This window comes from Nilaparvata lugens, chromosome 12, assembly GCF_014356525.2.
Source record: "Nilaparvata lugens isolate BPH chromosome 12, ASM1435652v1, whole genome shotgun sequence".
Taxonomy (NCBI): domain Eukaryota; kingdom Metazoa; phylum Arthropoda; class Insecta; order Hemiptera; family Delphacidae; genus Nilaparvata; species Nilaparvata lugens.
In genome coordinates, this window is record NC_052515.1 from 24,808,553 (window position 1) to 24,833,423 (window position 24,871).

The 24,871-nt window shown below is 33.6% G+C and overlaps 1 protein-coding gene across 1 annotated transcript in view; it reads right to left on the reverse strand.

Moving 5' to 3' along the window:
* LOC120353881 overlaps positions 1–21,573 on the reverse strand; it is a 90,760-nt gene extending 69,187 nt beyond the window's left edge. Inside the window, exons 1-2 of the mRNA XM_039439267.1 lie at positions 21,102–21,573; positions 16,415–16,815 (exon numbers count right to left, since the gene is read on the reverse strand). Coding sequence (XP_039295201.1) covers positions 16,415–16,417 — 3 coding nt within the window. The 5' untranslated portion in view covers positions 16,418–16,815; positions 21,102–21,573. The remainder of the gene's footprint in view (positions 1–16,414; positions 16,816–21,101) is intronic.
* Between the last annotated feature and the right edge of the window lie 3,298 nt (positions 21,574–24,871).

Consider the following 24,871-nt stretch of genomic DNA (forward strand, 5'->3'; position numbering starts at 1 on the left):
CTTCTCCTCCTCCTCCTTCCTCTCCACATCCTCCTCCTCAATTACCTCCTCATCCTCCTGCTTCTTCTTCTCATTCTTCCTCTCCACATCTTCCTCCTACTCCTCCTCCTCCTCCTCCTCCTCCTCCTTCTTCTTCTTATTCTACTACTACTACTACTACTACTACTACTCTACTACTACTTCTCATTCTTCTTCTTCTACCTCTCACTATTATTTTTCTTCTTCTTCTTCCTCACCCTCACCTTCTCTCTCTTCATCCTTCTCCTTCCCTTTCCTCTTCTTCTTCTTCACCACCATCTTCCTCTTATCTATATCTATATTTCCTTCTTCTTCTTCTTCTTCTTCTTCTTCTCCTCCTCCTCCTCCTCCTCCTTCCTCTTCAACGTATTTTTCTTCAACTTCTCTTCATCTTTTTCATGTTTTTCTCCATCTTCTTGTTGAGGCCAAGAGACGACCTTGGTTGCAGGGTCACATGACAGCGCCGTTCGCCAGAGTGCAGGCCACTACTCTCAATGCAAATAAACAGAGTTGGCTAATTTTATGCACTGCACTAATGCAATATTTGCGCTCCTAGCCCAACTTGAGAGAACGATTTAGCAAACTCTACTATTTAGTGAGCCATAAAAACTCTCCTCTCTTCCACTTGCACGATGCACAATCGCCTCAGTTTTATTGCCGATAAAAATTCAGGATTCAAACGTTTTTCAAATTAATGGCAGTCAATTTTTTATTTCCAAATAAGAATTTTATCAAATACAGTATACGAACTTTAGACTAGAATTGATAAGCACTTCTGTCTTAAGAGTAGAATATAAAAACGCTATGATGTGCTTTTAGAATATCAAGTTTGTTTTTGGTGAATATTTCCTATTTTAGTGATAATGTGGAATATTTCTATGTTTGGTTTTGAAGCATCTCAATTTAAAAATCTACTTTGTGAAAATAATTAAGGACTGAAAATTTTGTGAAGTGAACAACTAGATACTAGTAGTCTGTGAACAGTAGACCTCGCGCTCAGTGACCTGTTGTTATGTTTTCTCAAAAATTAATAAATAATTCATCTATTAAAAATGTCTAGAAAAATCCTAAATAAACATAGAGCTTTCTGTCCTATCGTACCGTGACGTGTCGTACCGGAATGTGAGTGTGAGCGCTGTTATCAAGGTCTGGCTGCAACTGTCTACAACGTTGATGAAAAGATACAATTTTCAAGATGTGCTATGTTTTTGAACGGGTAGTATTATAGTCAACTGTCTACTAACGTTAATGGAAAGATACATTTTCAAGATGTTCGATGTTTTTGAACGGGTAGTATAATAGTCCACTAGACAGCTGATTTATGATGAATATTCTAGTCTGATTTTTACGGTAATATTGGCGTATGAAGGAGGCTCCTTTTTCCTTTTATAATATCCTTGAAATGCAAAATTTCCAAAAACCTTGTATATACGTCGACGCGCAATTTAAAAAGGAACATACCTGTCAAATTCTATGAAAATCTATTATCGCGTTTCGCCGTAAATGCGCAACATTTAACATTTAAACATTAAGAGAAATGCCAAACCGTCGACTTGAATCTTAGACATAACCTATTTCGGACTTATCTTAACCTTATCTAAATTTGGGAGAGGAATAGCACAAGGTTACCTTATTTTTTCTCTTCCTATCATTTTCATGATGTACTTATTGTATGTATGAATCAATAGAGAATATGTTGTAATGATTTGGGTTTAGGCAAGCCCCTCTAGAAAGTTACTCTAATTTGTTAAATACTGAATTGGCCCAAATTTATACTGAGGTCCACGTTATAATGGCAGTTGAGGAAGATAAGATAACAGCGTTGCCGATTCTCTGCCCTGTAACTGCCTACTATAGAGAATAGCTAATACTATAGTGAGGTCCACGTTATAATGACAGTATTTGATCGACTTTGGTTTTTCTATCCTTGTCTATCATTCGACAAAGCCGGTGGTACTATCCTTTTCTAGGTCCGCAACGATACAAATTATGTTTTTGCCAGTGTAGAAATATAATTATTAATTAATGCAGAGTATCGGCATCGCTATTCTCCTATCTTTATCCACTGCCATTATAAGGTGGACCACACTATAGTAATATCAACTGTTGATTCATGTTTTAAAATCTATTATATATTTTCGTCAAGCGAATATATTTTTCAATTATTTAATTATAAATTATCATAATCAAGATTGAATATTTTGTTAATTAATTATATTCTGAAAAAAATGCGCGGGTTTCTCATATTGCACTTACAGTAGCTGGACTTACTCTTGAAAGCATATTTCAGCCTGCATGCTGTCACCACATCAAGTCCCCTAGATTGTTTCAAAGTATTTAGTTTATGTTTGTGAATTCTACAGCCGATAACTACTGTACTACAAAAACAAAGAGAGCAGAAGTCCTTTTAAACTTTAAAACCTGGTCGTTTATATGTTGTCGTCTGGAAACACAAACAGATGGCCTGGCCTTCCTACTACTAAATGCTTGGGGGGACGTCACAGCTCCAATGCCACACTATAAAACCACTCACACTACTGATTGATCTGTCTATGTATTTCTTCTCCTTTTTCTTCTTCTTCATCTCCTTATACTTCTTCTTCTACTTCTTTCTTCTCCTTCTCCTACTCCTTCTTCTTGCTCTACTTCTTCGTCTTCTTCTTCTTCTTTTCTTCTACTTCTTCTTCATCTTCGTCTCCTCCTTTATCATCATCATCATCTTATTACTCCTCTTCTTCTACTACCTCCCTTTCTTCTACTACCTCTCTTTCTTCTACTACCTCTCTTTCTTCTACTACCTCTCTTTCTTCTTTTTCATAATTTCTTCTTCTTACTATTCTTCGTATTCTTCTTCTTCTTCTTCTACTACTCCTCCTCCTCCACCTTCTACCTCTTATACTCCCTACTTCTCCACTACTATGTATTTCTTCTTCTACTTCTTCCTCTTCTACTTCTTCATCATCATCATCTCCTTCTTATTCTACTCTTTGTGGATATTTGTGAAGGTGATATTGTGATAAGTGATTAAGTCTTCTTCTTCTTCTTCATCATCATCATCATTATCTCCTCATTTTTCTCCCTCTTATTCTCTCCTTCCCTCTTTCTACTTAATTCTTCTCTTGAGCTTTGTAGCTTTGTAGCTTATTAACTTCATTTGAAAGTTGTGACATTGTCTTCCATTTCTGAACATCGACTTCATTTCTTTCTTCCTTTTCTCTACTACTTCATATTCTACACCTTGTTCCACTTTAATCTAGAATGATCAAGACAAATCCACTTAATTTGATACATTCAAGAGAAATAAATTTATCAACGAAGAATTGAATTCAGGGGAAATAAGTTCAATGCGTAAATCTGTCATCAGAAGCTGTCATTAAGAATTGACATTAATAGCATAAAATAATAGGAGATAGAAGAAGTTTTGGACAATAGCATGATTTTTCTTTTCCAACTATTGTAATGTTTGCTCTATCCAATAAAAAATTTAGGAGAGGAGAATAGATAAGCGGGAGAAATAGACAAAGAAGACGAGTATAAGAACATCATCAAAGAGAAAATCATCAACATATTTCGTAATAACATTAGATTCAATATCGGAATTAGAAACAAGAACGAAAGTGAGATAATAAAAACGTTATTGTAATAAAATTTATAAAAATTGTATAAAATAATGTGGATGATGAGAAGATAAGAATATGAGTAGAAATAATCAACTGGAGTGCAGAAAATTTTGAATGAAACCAGTTTCTATGATGAAGGGTTTTATCAGCATTTAAATCTTCAAGGTCAATATTTGAGTACTGCGGGTAGTCTATCCCTTTCCTGAATTGTGGAATCCTTTATTACAACTTCCACGAAAATTTCCAATATAGGCCTAAGTTTAACTGAAAATAAGTCAAGAATCTGATTAACTGATGCATTAATAAATAAAGAAACTGGGAAGATTTTCACATCAAGGAACCATAAAGTAAGTAAATACTTATTTTATATCCTGTCATCTCTGAAGTGCTTGTTTATTATTATTTCTGGAAATTTAATCAATCCATTATATTTCTACAACCATGCTTTAAACATTTCTTAAATGTATTTACAATTGAAAAATATGGTTTTTGGATTTTAATAATAGAACTTCAAGTTCAGCTGAATTTAATTATTGAAAGCGGAGCATTAATTTTGTTATTGATTTTCAGCTAATGTATTCCAATACACTGATATGATATATATGCAAACACGAGGGGAACAGTTATTTCATTTATTTATAGACAATAAATATACAATGCAGGCAAAAACAACAGGCATTCGCCCAAAACTGCTTTAAACCTTAATTTGGAATACACAGTCTAGAGGTTATGTAAATGATAACTTAATTCACACACTATTTTCAGTTCAAAAAATGTATGTACTACAATAATTTTGATTTTATCAGATTAATTAATTTTTAAATCTTATCATATGTATATTATGTCAGGTGTAATGTGACCTGATCCAAACAATACTACCAGAATTCATACATTATTCTTTGAGAAATTACAAGTTGAATTATAATTTATTATAAGTTAAAGTTATTAAATTTGAGTTATTAATCAATTATAAGTTATTACTAATTTCAATCATTATCACTAATCATCCAATACCTTATAGACTATAAGCAGTGGGCTCTCAGTACTTGGTTTGAGAGGGTGACTTTTTCAATAGAGATATCGATTATTGAATAATAAATTAGTTGATTATGTGGGTTTCTATAGTTGTATTTAGAGAAAATGAGTATAAATATTAATGAATGATAAAAATGAATTTAATGAATTCAATGAATGATATTATAAATTTAATGAATTAGTATAAATATTATTATGACGTCAATATAGCCTAGTTATTGTGGTTACTTTTCTTCACGTCAGACGGTCAGAGTCGAGATAAATAAAGCAAGCTAATAAAGTAGCTACGGTTATGAATACTTTTTCAAACGCATCCAAACGAAAAACCAAAAAGAGACAAAACGTAGGAAGTAACCCGAAAAGGGAAAATAAAAATGAGAGTAAAAGATGCTCACTACGATGCGAGGCTACATTTAAAACCAATAATAACTCTGAAAGCGTGGGCTGCGAAAAAGCCTGTCTGACGTAATGGGAAAACATGGTGTGACGTCACACGCAACGTAAAAGCAGGGCTACCAGCTTGACAGACAGCAATTTCTCGCCAGTAGCGTAGGTACTGATAACGCGGCCATCTGATAGGGAGACTCAACTACTGTGATGCTCAGCTGTGAATATAACGCTGACAGTTTTAAGTGAATCTTGTGTATCAATATGACGGTATTGTATCTTACGTATTGTCAACTGTGTTTATAAATAAAATTAAACAATCAAAAACAAATTATATAGAGTAATAACTGTAGAACAGAGCTGGAGGATGATTCAGTGGAAGACTTTAGTATTTTAAAATGTATTTTACTTTTTAAGAAATGTTAAATTCAAATTAATTGACCGAGCGAAGTGAGGTCTAAGATTCAAGTCGACGGTTTGGCATTTCTCTTAATGTTTATATGTTGTGCATTTACGGCGAAACGCGGTAATAGATTTTCATGAAATTTGACAGGTATGTTTCTTTTTAAATTGTGCATCGACGTATATACAAGGTTTTTGGAAATTTTGCATTTCAAGGATAATATAAAAGGAAAAAGGAGCCTCCATACGCCAATATTACCGTAAAAATCAGACTATAGAATTATTCATCATAAATCAGCTGTCTAGTGGACTATAATACTACTCCACTACTACGCCAATATTACCGTAAAAATCAGACTATAGAATTATTCATCATAAATCAGCTGTCTAGTGGACTATAATACTACCCATTCAAAAACATCGAACATCTTGAAAATGTATCTTTCCATCAACGTTAGTAGACAGTTGACTGTAATACTATCCTTTCAAAAACATCGAACATCTTCAAAATTGTATCTTTCCATCAACGATGTAAACTGTTGCAGGCACACCTGATAACAGCGCTCACACTCACATTCCGGGACGACACGTCACGGTACGATAGGACAGAAAACTCTGTTTATTTAGGATTTTTTCTAGACATTTTAAATTAATAAATTATTTATTAACTTTTGAGAAAAAATAACAACAGGTTAATGTAACTTACTGAGCGCGAGGTCTACTGTTCACAGAACTACTAGTGGTTAGTCCAAGTGACTAGTTTTAATAAAATTCAATAAAAATCAATATGACAGTATTGTATCCTACGTATTGTCAACTTGATGATTATTGTAATTTTCTTGATTGGGGAGCCATCTTCAGAATTTTCCCGTGTCTCCCATATTTTTGTAAATAAATAGACTTTTCAAACAAAACGTCAATTGAATACGTCAACATTGATGTTATTTATAAGGAACACTGAAACTATACTGTGACTTTAGTGAGATAATTTAGGGAGCTAACTGATTATATATAATCACCTTTAACCGGCATCGTGCTTATCGCTTGCCCTTATCAAAACTCAAAAATATTTTCTGTTTTTATAACGCTGTGGGTGTTAAATAGATTGGTTTGGTGGTTGATAACAGAGCTTTTATCTCAGGAACTGTATTATTAATTTCTGATAAAACTAACTGTTAACTGGAAACTTCGAAATCGTATAAAAAATAACGGATCTTCAATGATGAAATAGAGTAAGCTTAATTCATTTTATCTCAGGAACTATATTATTAGTTTCTGAAAATACTCACTGTTGAATGGAAGATTCACAATCTTATGAAAAAATAACGAATCTTGAATGATAAAATAGAGGGATTCATTTTAACTGACAATGGATTATTATATATTTCAAGAACTACAGTAATTCAATCCTTGATTTACTTGATTTAGCAGAAAATGAAAAATATAGGACTAAACTTCTGTTCCTCCCAAATCCAACACATTCTTCATATAGGGTCATGTAACCGTTTTCTACTATACAACATTTCTCCTTCAAAAATCACAACTACAGTATTATTTTGTATACAAAGTGAATTTGAATTTGAATAAAGGAGATTGGTAGTTATCATCCAAGAATACCAGTGGGATGAAAGGAACGATCCATAAATTTTATAGTTTTGGAGTACAACACATTTCAATGTTTAATGTACATAGAAGAGATTAGTTAGTAGTAGGTTTACTATCATTAGCAAAACAATATGGCAAACAATAGAGCTACAAGAAATAATGATTATGAAGGTGGGAACATTAATGAATACAAAAGAGAAATAAACCCCATCAATTGGAAATAACTTTTAGAAATTAGCTATTGAATTTGGAAAATTTTTAATTTACTGTTTATAAAATTTGGGAATGAAGCAGTTTTAGGCTACAAAGTGGAATGAAACCAATATTTTGAAAATAACTGTTAGAAATTAGCTATCAAATTTGGAAATGACTGAAGTTAGTGCTTATAAATTTGGGAGGAAGAGCAGTTTTGGGCTAAGCCTGTTGCTTTCTCCCAGTCATAACTATATGATTTGTAGTTGGACAATTTCTATCTAAATTTGGGAAAGGACCAGTTTTGTGCTTTAAGCCTGTTGTTCCTTTCCCAATCATTCATAGTTGAGAATTATATTGTATCTATCAATGTATAAATAAATAAATTATAATGTAATATGAACGACCCAGCAGTTCTAGGTAGGTTCATGATTTGAACCACCGGTATGCTACAATAAATATACATTACTTATTTACATAAATTGATAAATTAAAATTATTCAATTACAATAATTAAATATATTTTGCTGTCCATATCGTTCCTTTCCCAATAAATAAATAAATGAGAATAGTGAATGAATGAATCTTGAATGCATTACTACTTTAATCCCAATGAAACTAACCAAACTAACCAATTATCAAAATAAGCAACTTCTCTTCAATTGAAACTAATCTATCATCAAATTTCTTGACTATTTATTACGCATGGATTGCAAAATACACAATGGTCAAATGAAATATAAACAAAACAATGAGAATTGAGAGGGAGCTACAGTGAAATTCACTATAGTCATCATTGCTGGAATGGGAAGTGTTGAGGCTAATGATAAGAAATACTGACATTTGGAAGTGAATTTGACTAGAGCTGATTGACAGTTCAGCCTGTCTAGGCTACTATTTGCTAAATTTTGGAGTTGTTGATAAATTAATGATGGGATAAAAATAAATGGGAAAGAGTGCGAAGGAAGAGCTAGAGCTACTAGATAAGCAACAGTTTGCTAGTCAATCTTTAGCTGGGATGTGTTTGGTTACTACTGAAACTGAGATGGAGAGTGTGAGGTACAGAAAAGGCAGAGAGAAAGAGAGAGAGAGTGAGTGAGAGAGGGGGGGGCGAAAGACAGAGAGATACATAGATAGAGAGAGAGAGTGAGACAGACAGAGAGATAGAGAGAGAGAGAGGAGATAGAGTGTGAAATGAAAGAAAATGAAAGAGTGTAAGAGAAGAGGATGATGAAGAGAATAGAACTGAAGAAAGGGGCGATGAGAGGAGAAGAAATTGAATGAGGAAACTGAGATGGAGAGTGTGAGGTAAAGAAAAAGGCAGAGAGAGAGAGAGAAATAGAGTATGAGATGGAGGAGAATGAAAGAGTTAAGAGAAGAGGATGAGAAAGAAGAATAGAACTGAAGAAAGGGGCGATGAGAGGAGAAGAAATTGAATAGGAAACTGAGATGGAGAGTGTGAGGTAAAGAAAAAGGCAGAGAGAGAGAGAGAGAGAGAGAGAAATAGAGTGTGAGATGAAGGAAAATGAAAGAGTGTAAGAGAGGAGGATGATAGAGGAGAATAGAACTGAAGAAAGGGGCGATGAAAGGAGAAGAAATTGAATGAGGAAACTGAGATGGAGAGTGTGAGGTAAAGAAAAAGGCAGAGAGATAGAGAAATAGAGTGTGAGATGAAGGAAAATTAAAGAGTTTAAGAGAAGAGGATGATAAAGAAGAATAGAACTAAAGAAAGAGAAGATAAAAGGAGAAGAAATTGAATGAGTAGGAAGAGGGAGAGAGCTGAAGAAGTGTAAAGAAAAGAAATTGTAAGATATCTGTAGCAAAACAGACAGGAATAGAGAGACGCTAGACGAAGTAAAAGAAGAAAATAGAACGAAGGAGAGTGTAAAAGAGAAGAAAAGATGGGATGTAGAGGAAGAAGAAAAGAAGGGGAAGACGAGAACGAGAAGACAGAGTCAAGGACAAATGAGTTGGAAAATGGTTAGAAATAGAGATGAAGATGAAGGGAGACGAAAATAAGGAATAAGAGGAGGAGAGGGAGGAGAGGGAGGAGAAGGAGGAGGAAGAAGAAGAGGAGAAGGGTAGGAGGAGGTGGATGAGGGGGAAGATTAGGAAAAATCAAGAGATACAAAGATAGTGAAGGAAACAAATGGACATAGAAAATAATAAAGTAGAAGAAATACAGAGGGAAAAAGAGTAGGTAGAGAGTGGAAAATTAGGAAAAGGAGGACATTGAATTGAGGAAAACTGAGAAAAAAGGTCCCTGGAAAACTGTTGAACATATTTATTTTTAATTCAAATACAGTATATTCTTATGAGACTGATTTAGTAAGAAAATAATACAGGTGATTTCATTTTAAGGAAAGAAAATAGAAAAACTGTGAGAACAAAGATGAGAGAATAGAAGTAGGAGTAGAAGAAGATCGAAAACACATTAAACATAAAGAAGGAATAGAGAAGAATTAAATGGAGAGCATAGAATTAAGGAAAAATAGACGAGAATGGAATGTGAGGTGAAGAATAAAATAGAGAAATATTGTTGGAAGCGTGCTGGTCTAAAAGACCACAACTATGAAACGTTGACCTCCTTTTATTACCACAACTCTGTTGCTGGAATAAACAAAGTAATCGTAACTCCGTATTTCTTTATTATGCCACGCCACACATTCAGTTTCTGCTCTCTATACGGATTCCCAACTCTTATTAGCAGTTATTTGTTTACACATTATTTTGTAAACAAACTATTTGATGGTCGTCTGCTAGGTTATTGAGGGGCATATGGGTTTTATTCAGAGTAGAGCATCTAGAGAGTATTCTGAACTCTTTTTCTATCCGGTGGTAATAGGAAGGAAATTATTTTGTATCCTTTTTCAAGAGTCGACAATTATTTGTTGAAACAAATTAAAAGAAAACAAACAAAAATCTGCTTTGTGAGCTGTTTAATATATAATATAAAAAACATTTTTGAAGTGAAGATCTACAAGGCTTGACCTATTTCGGACTATGTGTAAGAGTAACCTTATCTAAATTCTGGAGCACAAAAAAAACAATCAAAAAATCTAATCTACTTACTGAACCTTCCAATTTCTCGTTCCTCCCAATGTCCAGATCTAGATAGCTTCCCATGCTAGATGCTAAACATGCTAAACAATGAATAGTAGTCTAAAATATTAATTTGCTCCATGTTTATTCCAGGCTATTGTACCCTTGCTTCAAAGAGAATAAATTTAAATCCTACAAACTTTTGAGACTTGTGAGGCATACTTTAGGAGTCTCTTTTCTTCATTTGAAAAACCAAGACACAAAATACCAAGTTTTAGATTTCAAAATAATTTATTCGAGTAACCGGATTCTAACCTGATCAATATGTAAGATCACGACAGAATCGATGCATGCATGTTAACAACTTATTTCAATTGCAACAAAGATATAATTAATTAAACATTTTTTATGTGTAGAAGCAGTCAACGATAAGATACTGCATAAAATATATTTTATTGAACCTTGATAGTTCGTTAAGGCCTGATAAGACTTAGGCCCCTATGCAGATACTCGGTTTAAACGGAGAAATGTCAGCAGTTCGTTTAAACCCCGTATGAAACACATTATAATAAATGAAACCATATCTACAAGTAAACGTGGTTTAGCATTAACGAAGTGTTAGCATATGGCCCTTAAACTCCATAAGCCTCTCATAAAAATCATAAATCATGGTTTTAAGGGTTCCTAGTGAAGTTCACTTAAAAAACATATTCACATTTTTCTAATTTATACTTATAGGAAGAGCATTGTATGAATCATACTGAAAAATTAGTACCTGATATCAACTTTCAAGGAATGATTGGTTTTCAGTTTTGTTTGTTTTCGGTTTTCCTAATTTGTAATCAAAACATGGAGAAATCATTCTATGATCGGTAATATTACTATCAATTATAAAGCAGTTTATTCCATAGGTGGAGCCTATTTTCTGTCTTGAGAAAATGTGATCGATACATGTATTGGAGTTGTTAAATGATCGAGTGGAAAAATGTGATTATAATGAAAAAATCTTGAAAAACAAGAATAATAATCCTCATCTAGACAAGTGTCTGTGAATGAGGTGGGATTTATCGATTCTATAATACAAAATTCATCAAATTGCAGAATTCACAGCTTGAATTAAATTTATCTCAACTGTAAAATACTGGATATTTTAATTAGATAATTTGTTAAAAACCAATCACGAAAACCAATGTAAATGAAAATATCATGCATGCTTTATTGCCAGTTCTTGAGAAAATAAACACTGTGATTCCCCGTATTTCCCTGGGAATTGTTTACACTGTTTCATACAGTTTATTTAATAAACATTGCATTAAAGGTAAAACGAAACAGCAGTCACGTCCAATTCGCAGAAAGAGTGAATCTCTGCCTTCACAGAATTGAAATTCTCATTTTTCCTCTCTTTGAATTCCATTCATTTTTTTCAAAACCAGATTTATTCACTCTCTAAATAAATGGATAAACAGCAACACTGTTTCAGATTACATTACTAGAAATTGTAAAAATTATAATGAACCCATGTTATTCCAGTATAAAATAATATCAATTTGGATGAAAGAGATATTGCCTTGCAGCCAATAAAATCCGCACACAAATAGACTAGCTCAACGTTGCTAGAGAATTTATTATGTTGAAAATTGATAAGAGACTTGCGTCATAGTGTGATTGCTATAACTGTGTACAATTTTCCTTCTATATGTTGTAAGTTCAAGAGCTTCAACAGTGTATAGATTGACTGTTTAGTGTTATTACTGTGGAGAAGAAGCATGTAAACTCATAAGCCTCGTAAACTACTAATCGTTATGGCGTTTTAAAATTGCTTTCCCATACGCTTATCAATGAACAAATACTGAACGTGGTTTATCTTGTATTTATGGGGCTCTTTGAATGAAACTTTGTAGATAGATGAGAAATTCATCAGAATCTATAAAATTTACTGTAATATAACTTTGATCAATTATATCAACTCTATAGTGAGGCTCAAGTTATAATGGCAGTGTTTGATTAGCAATGGTATTGCTATCCTTGTCTGTCATTCAACAAAGCGGATAGCGCTATCTTCTTCTCGTTTTGTTCTGTTGCCAGATCGTCTTTTAACAATGTGGAATTAATAATTAAATAACAATATATTTCATCTTAATTATGAAAATTCATTATGAAAAGATTGAAAAATAATTTCTAGCTTAATAAAATATAATTTATTATTTTAAACGAGAATGAACAGTTAATATTACATCAATAAACCTGTAACAACTACAGTCTATAAAAGGCATTGACAAGGCAGAGGATCGGCAACGTTGTTCAGCTATCTTTCTCCACTGCCATTATAACATGGACCTCACTGTAGTGAGATTCACTCCTAACAGTTTTTTACATTTTACGTCACTAGTATTTTACATTTCGTTCTATTCATATTATAGCCTTTATTTATTTAAACAACATTTGGAATTCCATATGGGCTAGATAGCACCAATGCTGCCATTCCAACCAATGGTGACATTAAATAGAGTCTCGCTAATAAATTGAACTATGAACTATGACGAAAATTTCTTCAGGCCTAGATAAAATAGCCTAAATAGATAAACTGTATAAAACAGGGTAAACAATTCCCAGGGAATTACAGGGAATCACTGTGTTTATTTTCTCAAGAACACACTATCAATAGACCATCCAAGATATTTACTTTCTTGGTGAGGGCTATTCATATTCACATGAAAATTGAAATGAAAGTACCCTTGTTTAGAGAAATAAAAACTAAATTGTACTTTTATTATCAATTTTTAAGTAAACCATTATGATTTACATGGTGATTTATGATTAGTTTTTAACAAATCGATGAATTCAAATACTGGGATGTGGGATCAACCAAAACTTATTGATAAGAACTTTTAAAATACAAACTAAATTGTACTTTTATTATCAATTTTTATGTAAACCATTATGATTTACATGGTGATTCATGATTCGTTTTTAACAAATCAATAAATTCAAATACTGGGATGTGGGATCAACCAGAACTTATTGACAAGAACTTTTAAAATACAAACTAAATTATACTTTTATCATCAATTTTTATGTAATCCATTATGGTGATTCACGATTCATTTTTAACAAATCAATGAATTCGAATAACTTACTGGGATCAACCAAAACGTATTGATAAGGCCATTCCACACAGCACGTGGCGTGCGTGGCTGGACGCACGCCACGCCGGCCACGCTAGCCACATGCCAATTCACACCGCCACGACTGTTGCGATGCTATACCGGCCACGTTTCCCGTCAGTATGTAGGAAGATGTCAACTCCGACGGTCCCGTGGTGTAAATCTGGATTTTCTTGTGGCTTACCTTGGTTTGATGACTCCAACAGCAGCAGTAGTAATGATAATGAGCTGATTTTATTGTATTCGGTGACAGCACGGGACCAGTAGGTACATCCAATCAATAAAAAAAGGAAGACCTATGGCGAATCCCATCATTTAATGCGCGACCTTGAGGCTGACAATGATAGTCTGTATACGTTCTATACGATAGTATACGTTCTGCGCATGTTCGGACCAAAACGTGGCCGGACACGTTTGAAAAGATCGCTCAGAGAGCGAACGGTAGCCACGCGTGGCTAGTATAGCAAGCGTTGCCGCGTGGCCGTGGCTGCCATGTGAATTGCTTCATTTGATTAGCTGGGAAGCGATGTTTTGAAAAGTAGCTAGCGTGCGTCCAGCCACGCACCCCACGTGCTGTGTGGAATGGCCTATAAGAACTTTTGCAATTCTTTTCGATTGAGGAATTGAGAATATCTCTCTGAGAGAGATATGTTTGTATCTTCAGAAACGTTCATTGGATTATGGAAACTGCATAAGTAGTTTTGATACATAATTATAACAATAGAGAGATTTAAGATGGGAATTCGGGGGAGATAAAAAAATAGGTTCTGAACAAAAGCCGAGGAGAGAGAGATAGAGATATGTTTGTATTTTTAAAAATGTTTATTCAATTCAAGAAAAACAAAACAAAATTGGTGGATAGAAACTGTCGTGGACTGTCCTGGTAGATTGAAAATATACGGGTGTAATCAATAGGTGGAAATGTTTCTCTCATATGGAGAGAGATATATATATTAGAAAAATATTAATCTTCAACAAACAATGGTCAGAAAAGTAAAGAGTAAATAATGCAGGAATATCCATAAAAAATGAGGAAGAAATCTCTGATCAAATACATCCTCTTTGTTTACCCAATGAAATTTCATCAGAATCGGATGCAGTCGATGGAAGTTTCACAGCGTTTAAAAAACTGTGGAGAGTTGGAGATAGATAACCCAACAAACAATGGGAAAAACTCTTTCCCAATATTGATTCAACGTAATCGTTAAGCTTGATTTTTGATCTGAGATATAAGGTTGATTTTTGAAGAACTAAGGCGATATTAATGAGAACCAGAGAGTATTCCATCGGATTACAATAGTTCATAATTTTTCACAAGATCCGTTTCAACCCCTTTAATGATTGACATTTAAGGTTGTTCGTTACACCTTTTTATTTTTATTTAAATTGGATAATGTTCATCAATATAATTGTTGCGATCGTTATAAGATTGAGAAAGAGTGGCAACTGAAATTTTCAAGTGGTCTAATAAGCGAGTTATGGGTTGTTGAAGTGCTAAATTCCGTTTTCTTTCCAGATCAAAAACGGTTTCGAATTTTCCATTGGAGTTTTTTTAATACATTCAGAATATCATTGGCTTTGTTCTAATATGCGTTTTTTCGCGATTAATGCCAAAATAAGCAGGTTATCGAATTAACAAAAAATGTTACTTTTTTATTTATGAACGATATGGGGAATAAAATGTTTTAGTTTGGAAAGATACATTTTTGAATTTTTAAGAGAAGTTCTGTTCATAAATAGTCGAAACCGTTTATGATCTGGAAAGAAAACGGAATCTGGAAAGTTAGCACTTCAACAACCCATAACTCGCTTATTAGACCACTTAAAAATTTCAGTTGCCACTTTTTCTGACTCTTATAATGATCTTAACAATTATATTGAGAAAGATTATCCAATTTAAATAATGAGAAAAGTGTAGCGAACAGCCTTAAGGAACGGTTTCATTCTGTAGTAATTATCTCTTAAGGTATCTTATCCATCAAATTCAAGAATTTATAATATCATTTTTAAATCAGAATACAAATTTTTTGGAATCAATCAAATCTGAAGAGTCCAAAAGTGCAACATTGATGAAACCCCTAGGAAATAAAATCGGTGATACCAAACAAAAATTAAGTAAGGATTTACATCAACTGAGTGTCAGATCTGAAGAATCATAAAATAAGACAATTATTACTAAGACATCAATCAGAGAAATAGGCAAAAATGAAAGTAACTAATATAATAGGAGAATAGAAACGTAACTAAATAGCACAATCAGTAACTAAATGCATGCAGCTTCATCCCAATTTCAAGCAATTCTAATTGATAAGATCAAAGACAGTTGATGATAAAGGTTGATTAGCTATTAATAGCTGTTGATTTAATAAGCAGCTATTGATTTGATCAAATGAAATTGGAAAAAATGTTGTTATGCTCGCATTTCAGTCATAAAATTATCAATAATTAGGTTTCACTCCTATTGAAATTATATCAAATCCTGTATTTTGTAATATTGCTTCATGATATCATCAAACCGCTGTTTTCTTCTGCTAAAAAGAGTGTGCATTGCAGATCTGCTAACATTTCAGCTAAAGATCACAGGCCAGCTGATACTGAACTGATCAAGTACTAATAAAAGTTGTTACTGAATAATATATGTCTTTAAAAGCATTATCATAATATCATTTCCATGTTTTTGACACCATGGTACTGCACATCAACAAGACAATAAAATCTTAATAAAAGTTGAAACTCACAATTAAAATTTCAGAAATTTGGTAAAAGTTACTCTACACAACAGCAAGACAATAAAAATAATCTTAATGAAAGTTGAAACTCGCAAAAAGTTGAAAGTTTGAAAATTCAAATTTCATAAATTTGGAATGACTTACTGCACAATAACAAGATAATAAAATCTTAATAAAAGTTGAAAATCACAATTTAAATTTCAGGAAGCTTGTAACTCACCATTGTTCTGTCATGTACTCAGACAGGTCAGTTCCGGGCAGAGGGAGTAGTCCATGATTATCAAAATCGTATGTATCCAGGTTGGAAAACTTGAAGCACTCAATTTTGAACGATTTCAACCGCCTCAACCATCAACCAAAACAAATTTCCCTTGTCAAAAGGAAAACAAAACTAAACGCTAGACTGTGACTTTCATAATATTGCACACAATTCATAGCACACAGAACTTCACAAATCACATGTTCCTCTATCACTTGGCACACTGTTCATCAAATAAACATAAACAGTGATATTTCGGTGGATTAATGGTGTCTTTCATTCGAACTAGTTATTGTATTCCACCACTTTTCTAAATTCACTTCAGTGTTTTCAAAAGTAGGAGTTCATTAACGTATATTTTGCTGGAGATAAATGAAAAGAGTTGAACATGAGAACAGGGATAAATGTATAAAGATTTCAAGATTCAAATAAAGAGAATCCGCTGCAGTGTTTTCAAAAATAGGAGTTCATTAACGTGTATTTTGCTGGAGATAAATGAAAAGAGTTGAACATGAGAATAGGGATAAAAATGTGTAAAGATTTCAAGAATCAAATAAAGAGAATCCGCTGCAGTGTTTTCAAAAGTAGGAGTTCATTAACGTGTATTTTGCTGGAGATAGATGAAAAAAGTTGCACATGGGAGTAGGGATAAATGTATAAAGATTCAAATAAAGAGTACGCTCTGAGGGATGGGGTATGAGAGAGTAGGGATAAATGTATAAAAACTTCAAGATTCAAATAAAGGTAACGCTCTGAGGGTTAGGGTATTATTATCATAATTATGTTACTCCTTGATGCTGAATGGAATTTTCATCAAGCCTCTCTGGTAAAGAATCTATTATCTCAGAATAAAATTTACACTATGAACAGAGGTGGAATTTATTCATATTAAGTTGAAAAATAAAAACGATGTTGTCAGTTCCAGTTCCAGATAATTATTTGAGCCAAACTTGAGTTTCAATGCACTAAGGCATCGTCTTCAGTGGTATTTTTTTGTTACACTTCGAAGATGATGCCTTAGTGCATTGAAACTTGAGTTTGGCTCAAATAAATAATCTGGAACTGACAATATCGTCTCTATTTCACCTTAATATGGATAAATTCCACCTCTGTTCATAGTGTGAATTTTATTTTGAGATAATAGATTCATTAACAGAGAGGCTTGATGAATTTCATCCAACTTCAAGGAGTAACATATGATTAAGCTTTAACAATACTCCATCCCTCTCAATAAAGATAGCGTTCTCTTTATTTGAAGTGTAACAAAACAAAAGTGTAAACATCTTCGAAGTGTAACAAAACAAAAGTGTAAACATCTTCGAAGTGTAACAAAACAAAAGTGTAAACATCTTCGAAGTGTAACAAAACAAAAGTGTAAACATCTTCGAAGTGTAACAAAACAAAAGTGTAAACATCTTCGAAGTGTAACAAAACAAAAGTGCAAACATCTTCGAAGTGTAACAAAAAAGACCACTGAAGATGATGCCTTAAGCTGCGTTTACACCAAAGTTATTAACAAATGTTAATGTTTATTTTTCTGTCCTTATAGATTCTATTAGATTGAACGGAACATGACAAACACATATTTTCATCATGTGTATGATAGGTTACGTTCAATCTGATAGAATCTAATAGGACGGAGAAATAAACATTTTGTTAATAACTTTGGTGTAAACGCAGCTTTAGTGCATTGAAACTTAAGTTTGGCTCAAATAAATTATATGGAACTGACAAATCGTTTTTATATCACCTTCATCTCAAGATAATTTGAAATACATCTAAAATTTGAGTGAATTCATAGAGGAAACATAGGTACTTGAATTATAACTCTCTGGTAATACAGTATAAAATCTTTTATAAGATTTCAACGAAATTTATTGTATTAGATTATACCTAACTGGATTCATTTGAGTTTTGGAAAAGAGGAGGTTTCATAGAATAATCTTTTATAAGATTTCAAGGGAATTTATTGTATTAGGCCTACCTACTTGAGTTTTGGAAAACAGGTGGTTTCATAGATGTCATCTCTGACAGATGACATAGGTGTAATTTTTTCATATAGAGAAATAACACTTGAAGGAGAGAGATGGTAATCTCAATAGAACCTCCTCTCCTTCCAAAGCACAAAGAGATCCAAGTAACTCTTCAAATTAACCACCGAGATAACTAAACATGGATTAATTTAATATGTTCTGGGATTTGATGGATGCTTCTGAGAGGTGGGGGTTTCATTCAAGGCTTGAAACATTCGAGATCTAGTTGAGGATGATGCTCACATAAGTCCTAGACTTGTGATTGGGTGGTCATAGGTGTTGATAATGATGAGAAATGAATTGAGATTATGATATACAAAGTATTCAAAACACCATCAAATTCCATCAAGGTTTTTCCTAAGGATGATGCCCACATGAGCTCCAGGTTTGTGCATGTGTAATGAATCAGATGATGATGAGATATAAGTTAAGAGCAAGCTATTTATACAACATCCTGAAGGATGACGTGAAGATTTTTCCAATTTTGAACTGAATTTGAGAAATACTGACATCTTAAATACATCCACTCATCAAATATTAGAATTAAATGACTAAGTGATAGCAACTAAATCCTAGCAGTTTCATGTTCTCTTAAAAGAAACAAATATTTGAAAAATGTTCAAGACAATGTAAAATGAAAAGTAAGATAAAGGTCTTGATACTCTTCTCTTGATCATGGAAGGATTCCACTCAAAAAAGAAGGATTATTTCAAAATATCCATAGCAGTAATTTTAAAAGTGAGAACCCTACAGAGGGTCAATTATTGAAGATAAGTTCACATTTGCTGATTAGACAAATTAAAAAATTTTTATCCACCTATTAAACCTTGATATTTCAATAATGACATGTCTTTTGTTACAGATCTGTCAATAAACCAAAATAGAAGATTACTCTAAAAACAGACAAGTCAATTAATTGTAACGTACTTTCATTTGAAAAACATCAAATAAAGTTAGACCCATTCATAAAATTAGAAAAACCCATTCAATAATTCAACTGTTGTAAGGTACACGTTTGTGAAACAAATCACCATTGATTTCCCTTTGATGATTTGAAGCTGGACCAGAAAGTAAATGCCAATACATTCTATGCATTCAGAGAGTATAGAACTCATTACATTCCATCCTCACTGTATGCATTGGACCAGTAAAATGAATGTCATCGAAAAATTACTCTACGAGCAGATACAAAAAAACCTACGCTTCACTTGAAAAGATGGCTGCATTGCAATCTGATCTGAATGAAGTGAGCGTTTCCTAGTAAACCTTTGACGTGCCTCAAATTACTTACTACATAAAACTGAAAAGCTGCTTCAGGAAATCTGTTTTCCATTGATTGATATAACAGTGAATCGATGAATAGTATAATATTTATCAAAGTACTAGATCTGAGATGCATTTACAAAAGACCACTTCGGCACTAATTGATTATGTGCTGTCATCAAAACAGAGATACTAATGACACACATAGCAATACTGAAATAATCTACAAAACAATGTATGATTGGGTTTGTCTCAGGGATTGTAGAGAGATCAAATACAATTTCTAGAATCATATACAAATAGAAGGACAAACATTAAACCTAGTCTCAAGAAAAGATAAATGACGAATCAACAAATGACACATCATCACTACAACGAACGACATCTCATCACGTAACCCCCCTGTTACAGGAAACATTTTCTTCAAATAAAAGATGTAGCTTGTATTTTCAAATGGTGAATTAAACAACAAAAAAAACTTATTTGTATGTAAACAACACAATCCTAATGATTGAAAGGATAGATATTTCAGTACAGATAGAAATTTGATACAGAGCCTGATAAAAAAAGATTCTCGGAAAGAAAATCTTATAAAAAGTTGTAAAGTTCTCTCTTTCATGAGAAAAAATATGATATTTCACTACATTAATTTAGGAAGCTCTCAACATCGATAAACTCATATAAAACTGTCTGATTAGCCTACAATAAAAAAACAACTGAATGATTACCATGTTGGGGAAAATTCTAAACAGAATTCCATCCATCTCAAGTTTATCTTCAATTTTTCAATGAGATAAAACTTTTTTCTAATCAATGTTTAGTGAAACAAACAATTTCTAAACTAAGTTTCACAATTAGAGTTTGTTGTGATACAAGTTATTTTAAAAACTAACTTACTAAAAGTAGGCTACAATCTCATAATACACTTTTCATCATTATCGTACGCAAAAGTTTGACACTTTGAGCAGACAACTTTTGGAATAACTTGGAACAAAATGTAGTACGAGGGTAGGAAAGGATGTATGATTTCTTTATCACATCACACACACTGGCGGACAATCAAATTTAACTTGCAAATTGAGTTCGCTTTATTCACAGATTTGAATAACATTACTGACGTGCGTGAATTCGAGCATACATTGAATATACGGCCGGTAGCTGTTTAAGTGAGAAGATTTTGTGAGAATGATGAGATAAAAGATGAAGGGTAGGTGGTTAGATAAATATAATAGTTGTGAGATGAGATTGTGTTTTTGTAGTACACGGTAGAGTACTCGCAAACATTGGGGATATCGCAAAACAAAAACAGTTTATCGGCGTTTTTTGAGTGATAGTGGGTGTTTTTCACTTACGAGAACGATACCAATCCACAATGGAACACTTTAATAACAATTTTCACTCAACACTTTGTGAATAAACGGTGTAATTGCACAGAAAAGCGACGAATAAGCGGACAGGTATCGGAAATACGCACTCTCCAACACACGTTTAAGCCAAGACTGAGGACGGAGGCCATATTGAATAGATGTCAGTAGGTGGGGGTAGAAGCAATAGGACAGTGTACACTCAAGGCCGGGGGGAGGGCGCGGGGTGATTTGTAGAATGTAAAGCCGAGCAAAAGGTTGTGAGCTGCGATATTCTCTCCTACGAAATTCCCTCTGTTCTCGTTTCGTGGTTAAAAATTTCCCTGCGCGCCCGGCATACCTTCGCAAACAGGGAAACCGAAATTTCCCGTCAAGTGTCATTCGGAGCGCAACAAGACTACAACAATATATTTATGTATATTGGTTGAATGTGACTACCCAACAGAATCTTCCTCCGTTGACGGCTGCGAGCAGAAGTGCGCTAGAGAGAGACAGAGTGTGAAAGAGAGAGGAAAGAGCACAATACTCACAATGCAGTGCACCATCACCCGTAACTAAACACGCCGTGAAAAACACAAGTAGAAGACAAACCACATTCGCGTCAAATCCTATCAGCTATCACACTGCCAACGCTATCTAGCTATCAAATTTACAACTAATTTACACAAATACCTCTCGCAAATTGACTAATTGAGGGATAATTTTAATATGATGCCCAAAATGATATTCTTGTAACATAGAAAAGGATAGAAGGTAGAAGGATATTGTTCCTTTATACTAACTCCGTGCTTATATACAGATTTATTGTTCTTGTACTAGCAAAGAAAACTTCTATACAAGATTGTTTATTCTGAGATTATACTGAATTGAAAATATCAATTTTACCCTACTTTATCTATTCTTACAATGAGTGCATCATCAAAATGATGGGGGGAGAGAAAAAAAAGCGCTATTCCTCTCCCAAATTTAGATAAACAGTCTTGTAGTTGTTCACTTTTCAGTCTTTAATTATTTACTAATTTTGAATTGAATTGTTTATCTCAATCAATCTATCATCAACTTTATTTTTATTCATTTAAAAATATACACAAATTTTGACGAAGCCTATATTGCAATAGATTGAACTGATATGAAATGAACATGGTTCAAGGAAAAAGTGGTAGAGAAATGAAAAGAGAAGATGATGTCTAAAAGAGGCTGAGACTTGTGCATGATGTGGATTATGAAAATGATGTTGATCAACTCACATCACGACAGGAGTAGGTGGTGGATAAATTATTTATTCACTTGACAGCTCTATTCCGTTACAATAAATACAAGGAGAAGGTAAAAGGAGAAGAGGATCAAAGGAAAAGAGGAAAATAGGGTGGAGAGGAGGCTTAGAAAAGTCAGACTTGTGCGAGAGTTATACTACTTCTAACAGTTTTAACTGTCGTAACTGTTTTTGAAAAGGGGTGGTAAAGAGTGGAAGAGAAGGAGGAGGAGGAGGAGGAGGAGAATGAGGAAGAAGAGGAGTAGAGGGAGGAGGAGGAGAAAGAGAAACACTAGGAGGAGGAGGAGGAGAAGAAGGAGGAGGAAGAAAAGGTGTAGGTGGAAACATAATAACACTAATTCTAATTATCTATCCATATTACATTACAGAGACATCTCCCTGTGATATATCCCTTGTCAACATGATCACCAGTTAAAATACTTGTGCGTGGGTTATGAGTTATAAACTGCTATAAAAAGATAAACCGATTTTTAACTCTAAATATCAACGCCAACACAATGTATTCATTAAACCTGCAATTAAATTAGCTCAAATACAACTCCTCAAATTGACATCTTGAACAATAATTGTTATCAACTGTGATAACTATTAGCTTATCACTGAGATGGGACCGATGGGAAGTGATTAAAGACCCGGAAGTGAAATCCGGAAGTGATGGTAGTTGAGGAAGAGGATGTCGCAAAAAGGGGGAAAGATGATGAGATGTAAGGGAGGAAGGAGGAGGGTATGTATGAGAAGAAGAAGGACAGAGAAGGAGAAGGAGAGAAGGAGAAGGAGAGAAGGAGAAGGAGAGAGAAGAAGAATGAAGGAAAGAGAAGAAGAGAGAAGGTGTTTGATTGATTACTTTATTTATGTAGATTACAATATATATACTGGCTTATACACTTATATACAATAGCTTACAATACAGCAAAGTTTTAGATGAATTTACATAACATGAACTAAGAAAATAATTATTGAACTGTATATGATATGAAAAAAGGAATTTGGAATAACTATATCAATCAATCAATCAATCAATCATTTATTGTCAAGGAACATAAAAATGTTACAAACAACGTCATTTTCTACAATAGATTATACAAAGACCGACATTACAAATAGTAAACAGTAAAATAATACAATATAATAATAGCAGACACTTAGACGCCTAACACAATTTACAATATATCACAGTTAGCTTTGGTCAGACAAAAAACTCTCTCACAGAATACAGGCACCTTTCTATTAGCAAATCCCTCAAGTGAGTCTTGAATTGTGGAACGTTCATCGTTCGAACGTCAACATCAAGTTAATTGAATAGCTTTACCGACATGTATTTCCAATTTTTCTGAGAGCTTGTATATTGATTACTCTCAATTCTAACATTAAGACTGCTTCTTGTGGGGTAACTATGGATATCACCATTTAATCTAAAATTACTCAGGTGCTTTTTAACATATAAACAACATGAAAACACATAAAGTGAAGGCAGAGTCAATAACCTTAATCTACGGAATAGCGCTCTACATGAAGCTCGGGGTGGTTCCTTACAGATAATTCTTACAGCCCTCTTCTGCAGTCTTAAAAGTGTGATAATTGTGGAACAGTTTCCCCACAATTGTATGCCATAAGCTAGATGACTAAAGATATGAGCATAATACACACTCATTAGAACATCATGTCTAACAATATGTCTCAGCCTGCGCAATACAAATAAACCTTTACTCAGCTTCCCAGCTATGTATGTTATATGGCACTTCCAATTTAAATTAGTGTCTAGCATAAAACCCAAGAACTTTAGATAGCCTATGTCGGTGGACCTGGTGTTGAAGCTGAACTGAAGGTCGTTGGTTTTTTGTAGGTTCAAGCTTAAACTGTTTGATGCACACCAATCTCTTATAGCCAATGTGCTTGTTTCAACCACTGTATCTACACTTTGTTTATCAGAACCATTCACTATTAGACCTAGATCGTCAGCAAAAAGGTAGGGTTGGTTGTCAATGTGACAATTGCTTATCAAACTTGGTAAGTCATTTATGTAGATGATGAATAAAAGTGGCCCAAGTATGGATCCTTGTGGCACACCAAACTTAACGACTTCACCACTTGAAAATTTACCATCTCTACAAACAAACTGCAGTCTATTGGTTAGGTATGAATGAATGAGGTTTACTGCCGCGTTTTCAAGGCCATAGTATGAGAGTTTGTTCGCTAAGATACTATATTCTACTGACTCAAATGCTTTGGATTGATCATAGGCTCTAAGGTTGACACGTCTATTATGCTCCAACTTTTCAATAGCATCCTGAACAAGCTTCAAAACAGTGTCACAAGTACTCAGGTTCTTACGAAAAACATATTGGCTTTCTGTCAGTATACCGTTTTTTTCGAAATAACCTACCAATTGTTTGTGGAGCAGCATCTCAAATAATTTAGAAATTATTTCTATTATACAAATAGGTCGGTAATTCTCTATGTCAGACTTATCACCCTTCTTGAATAC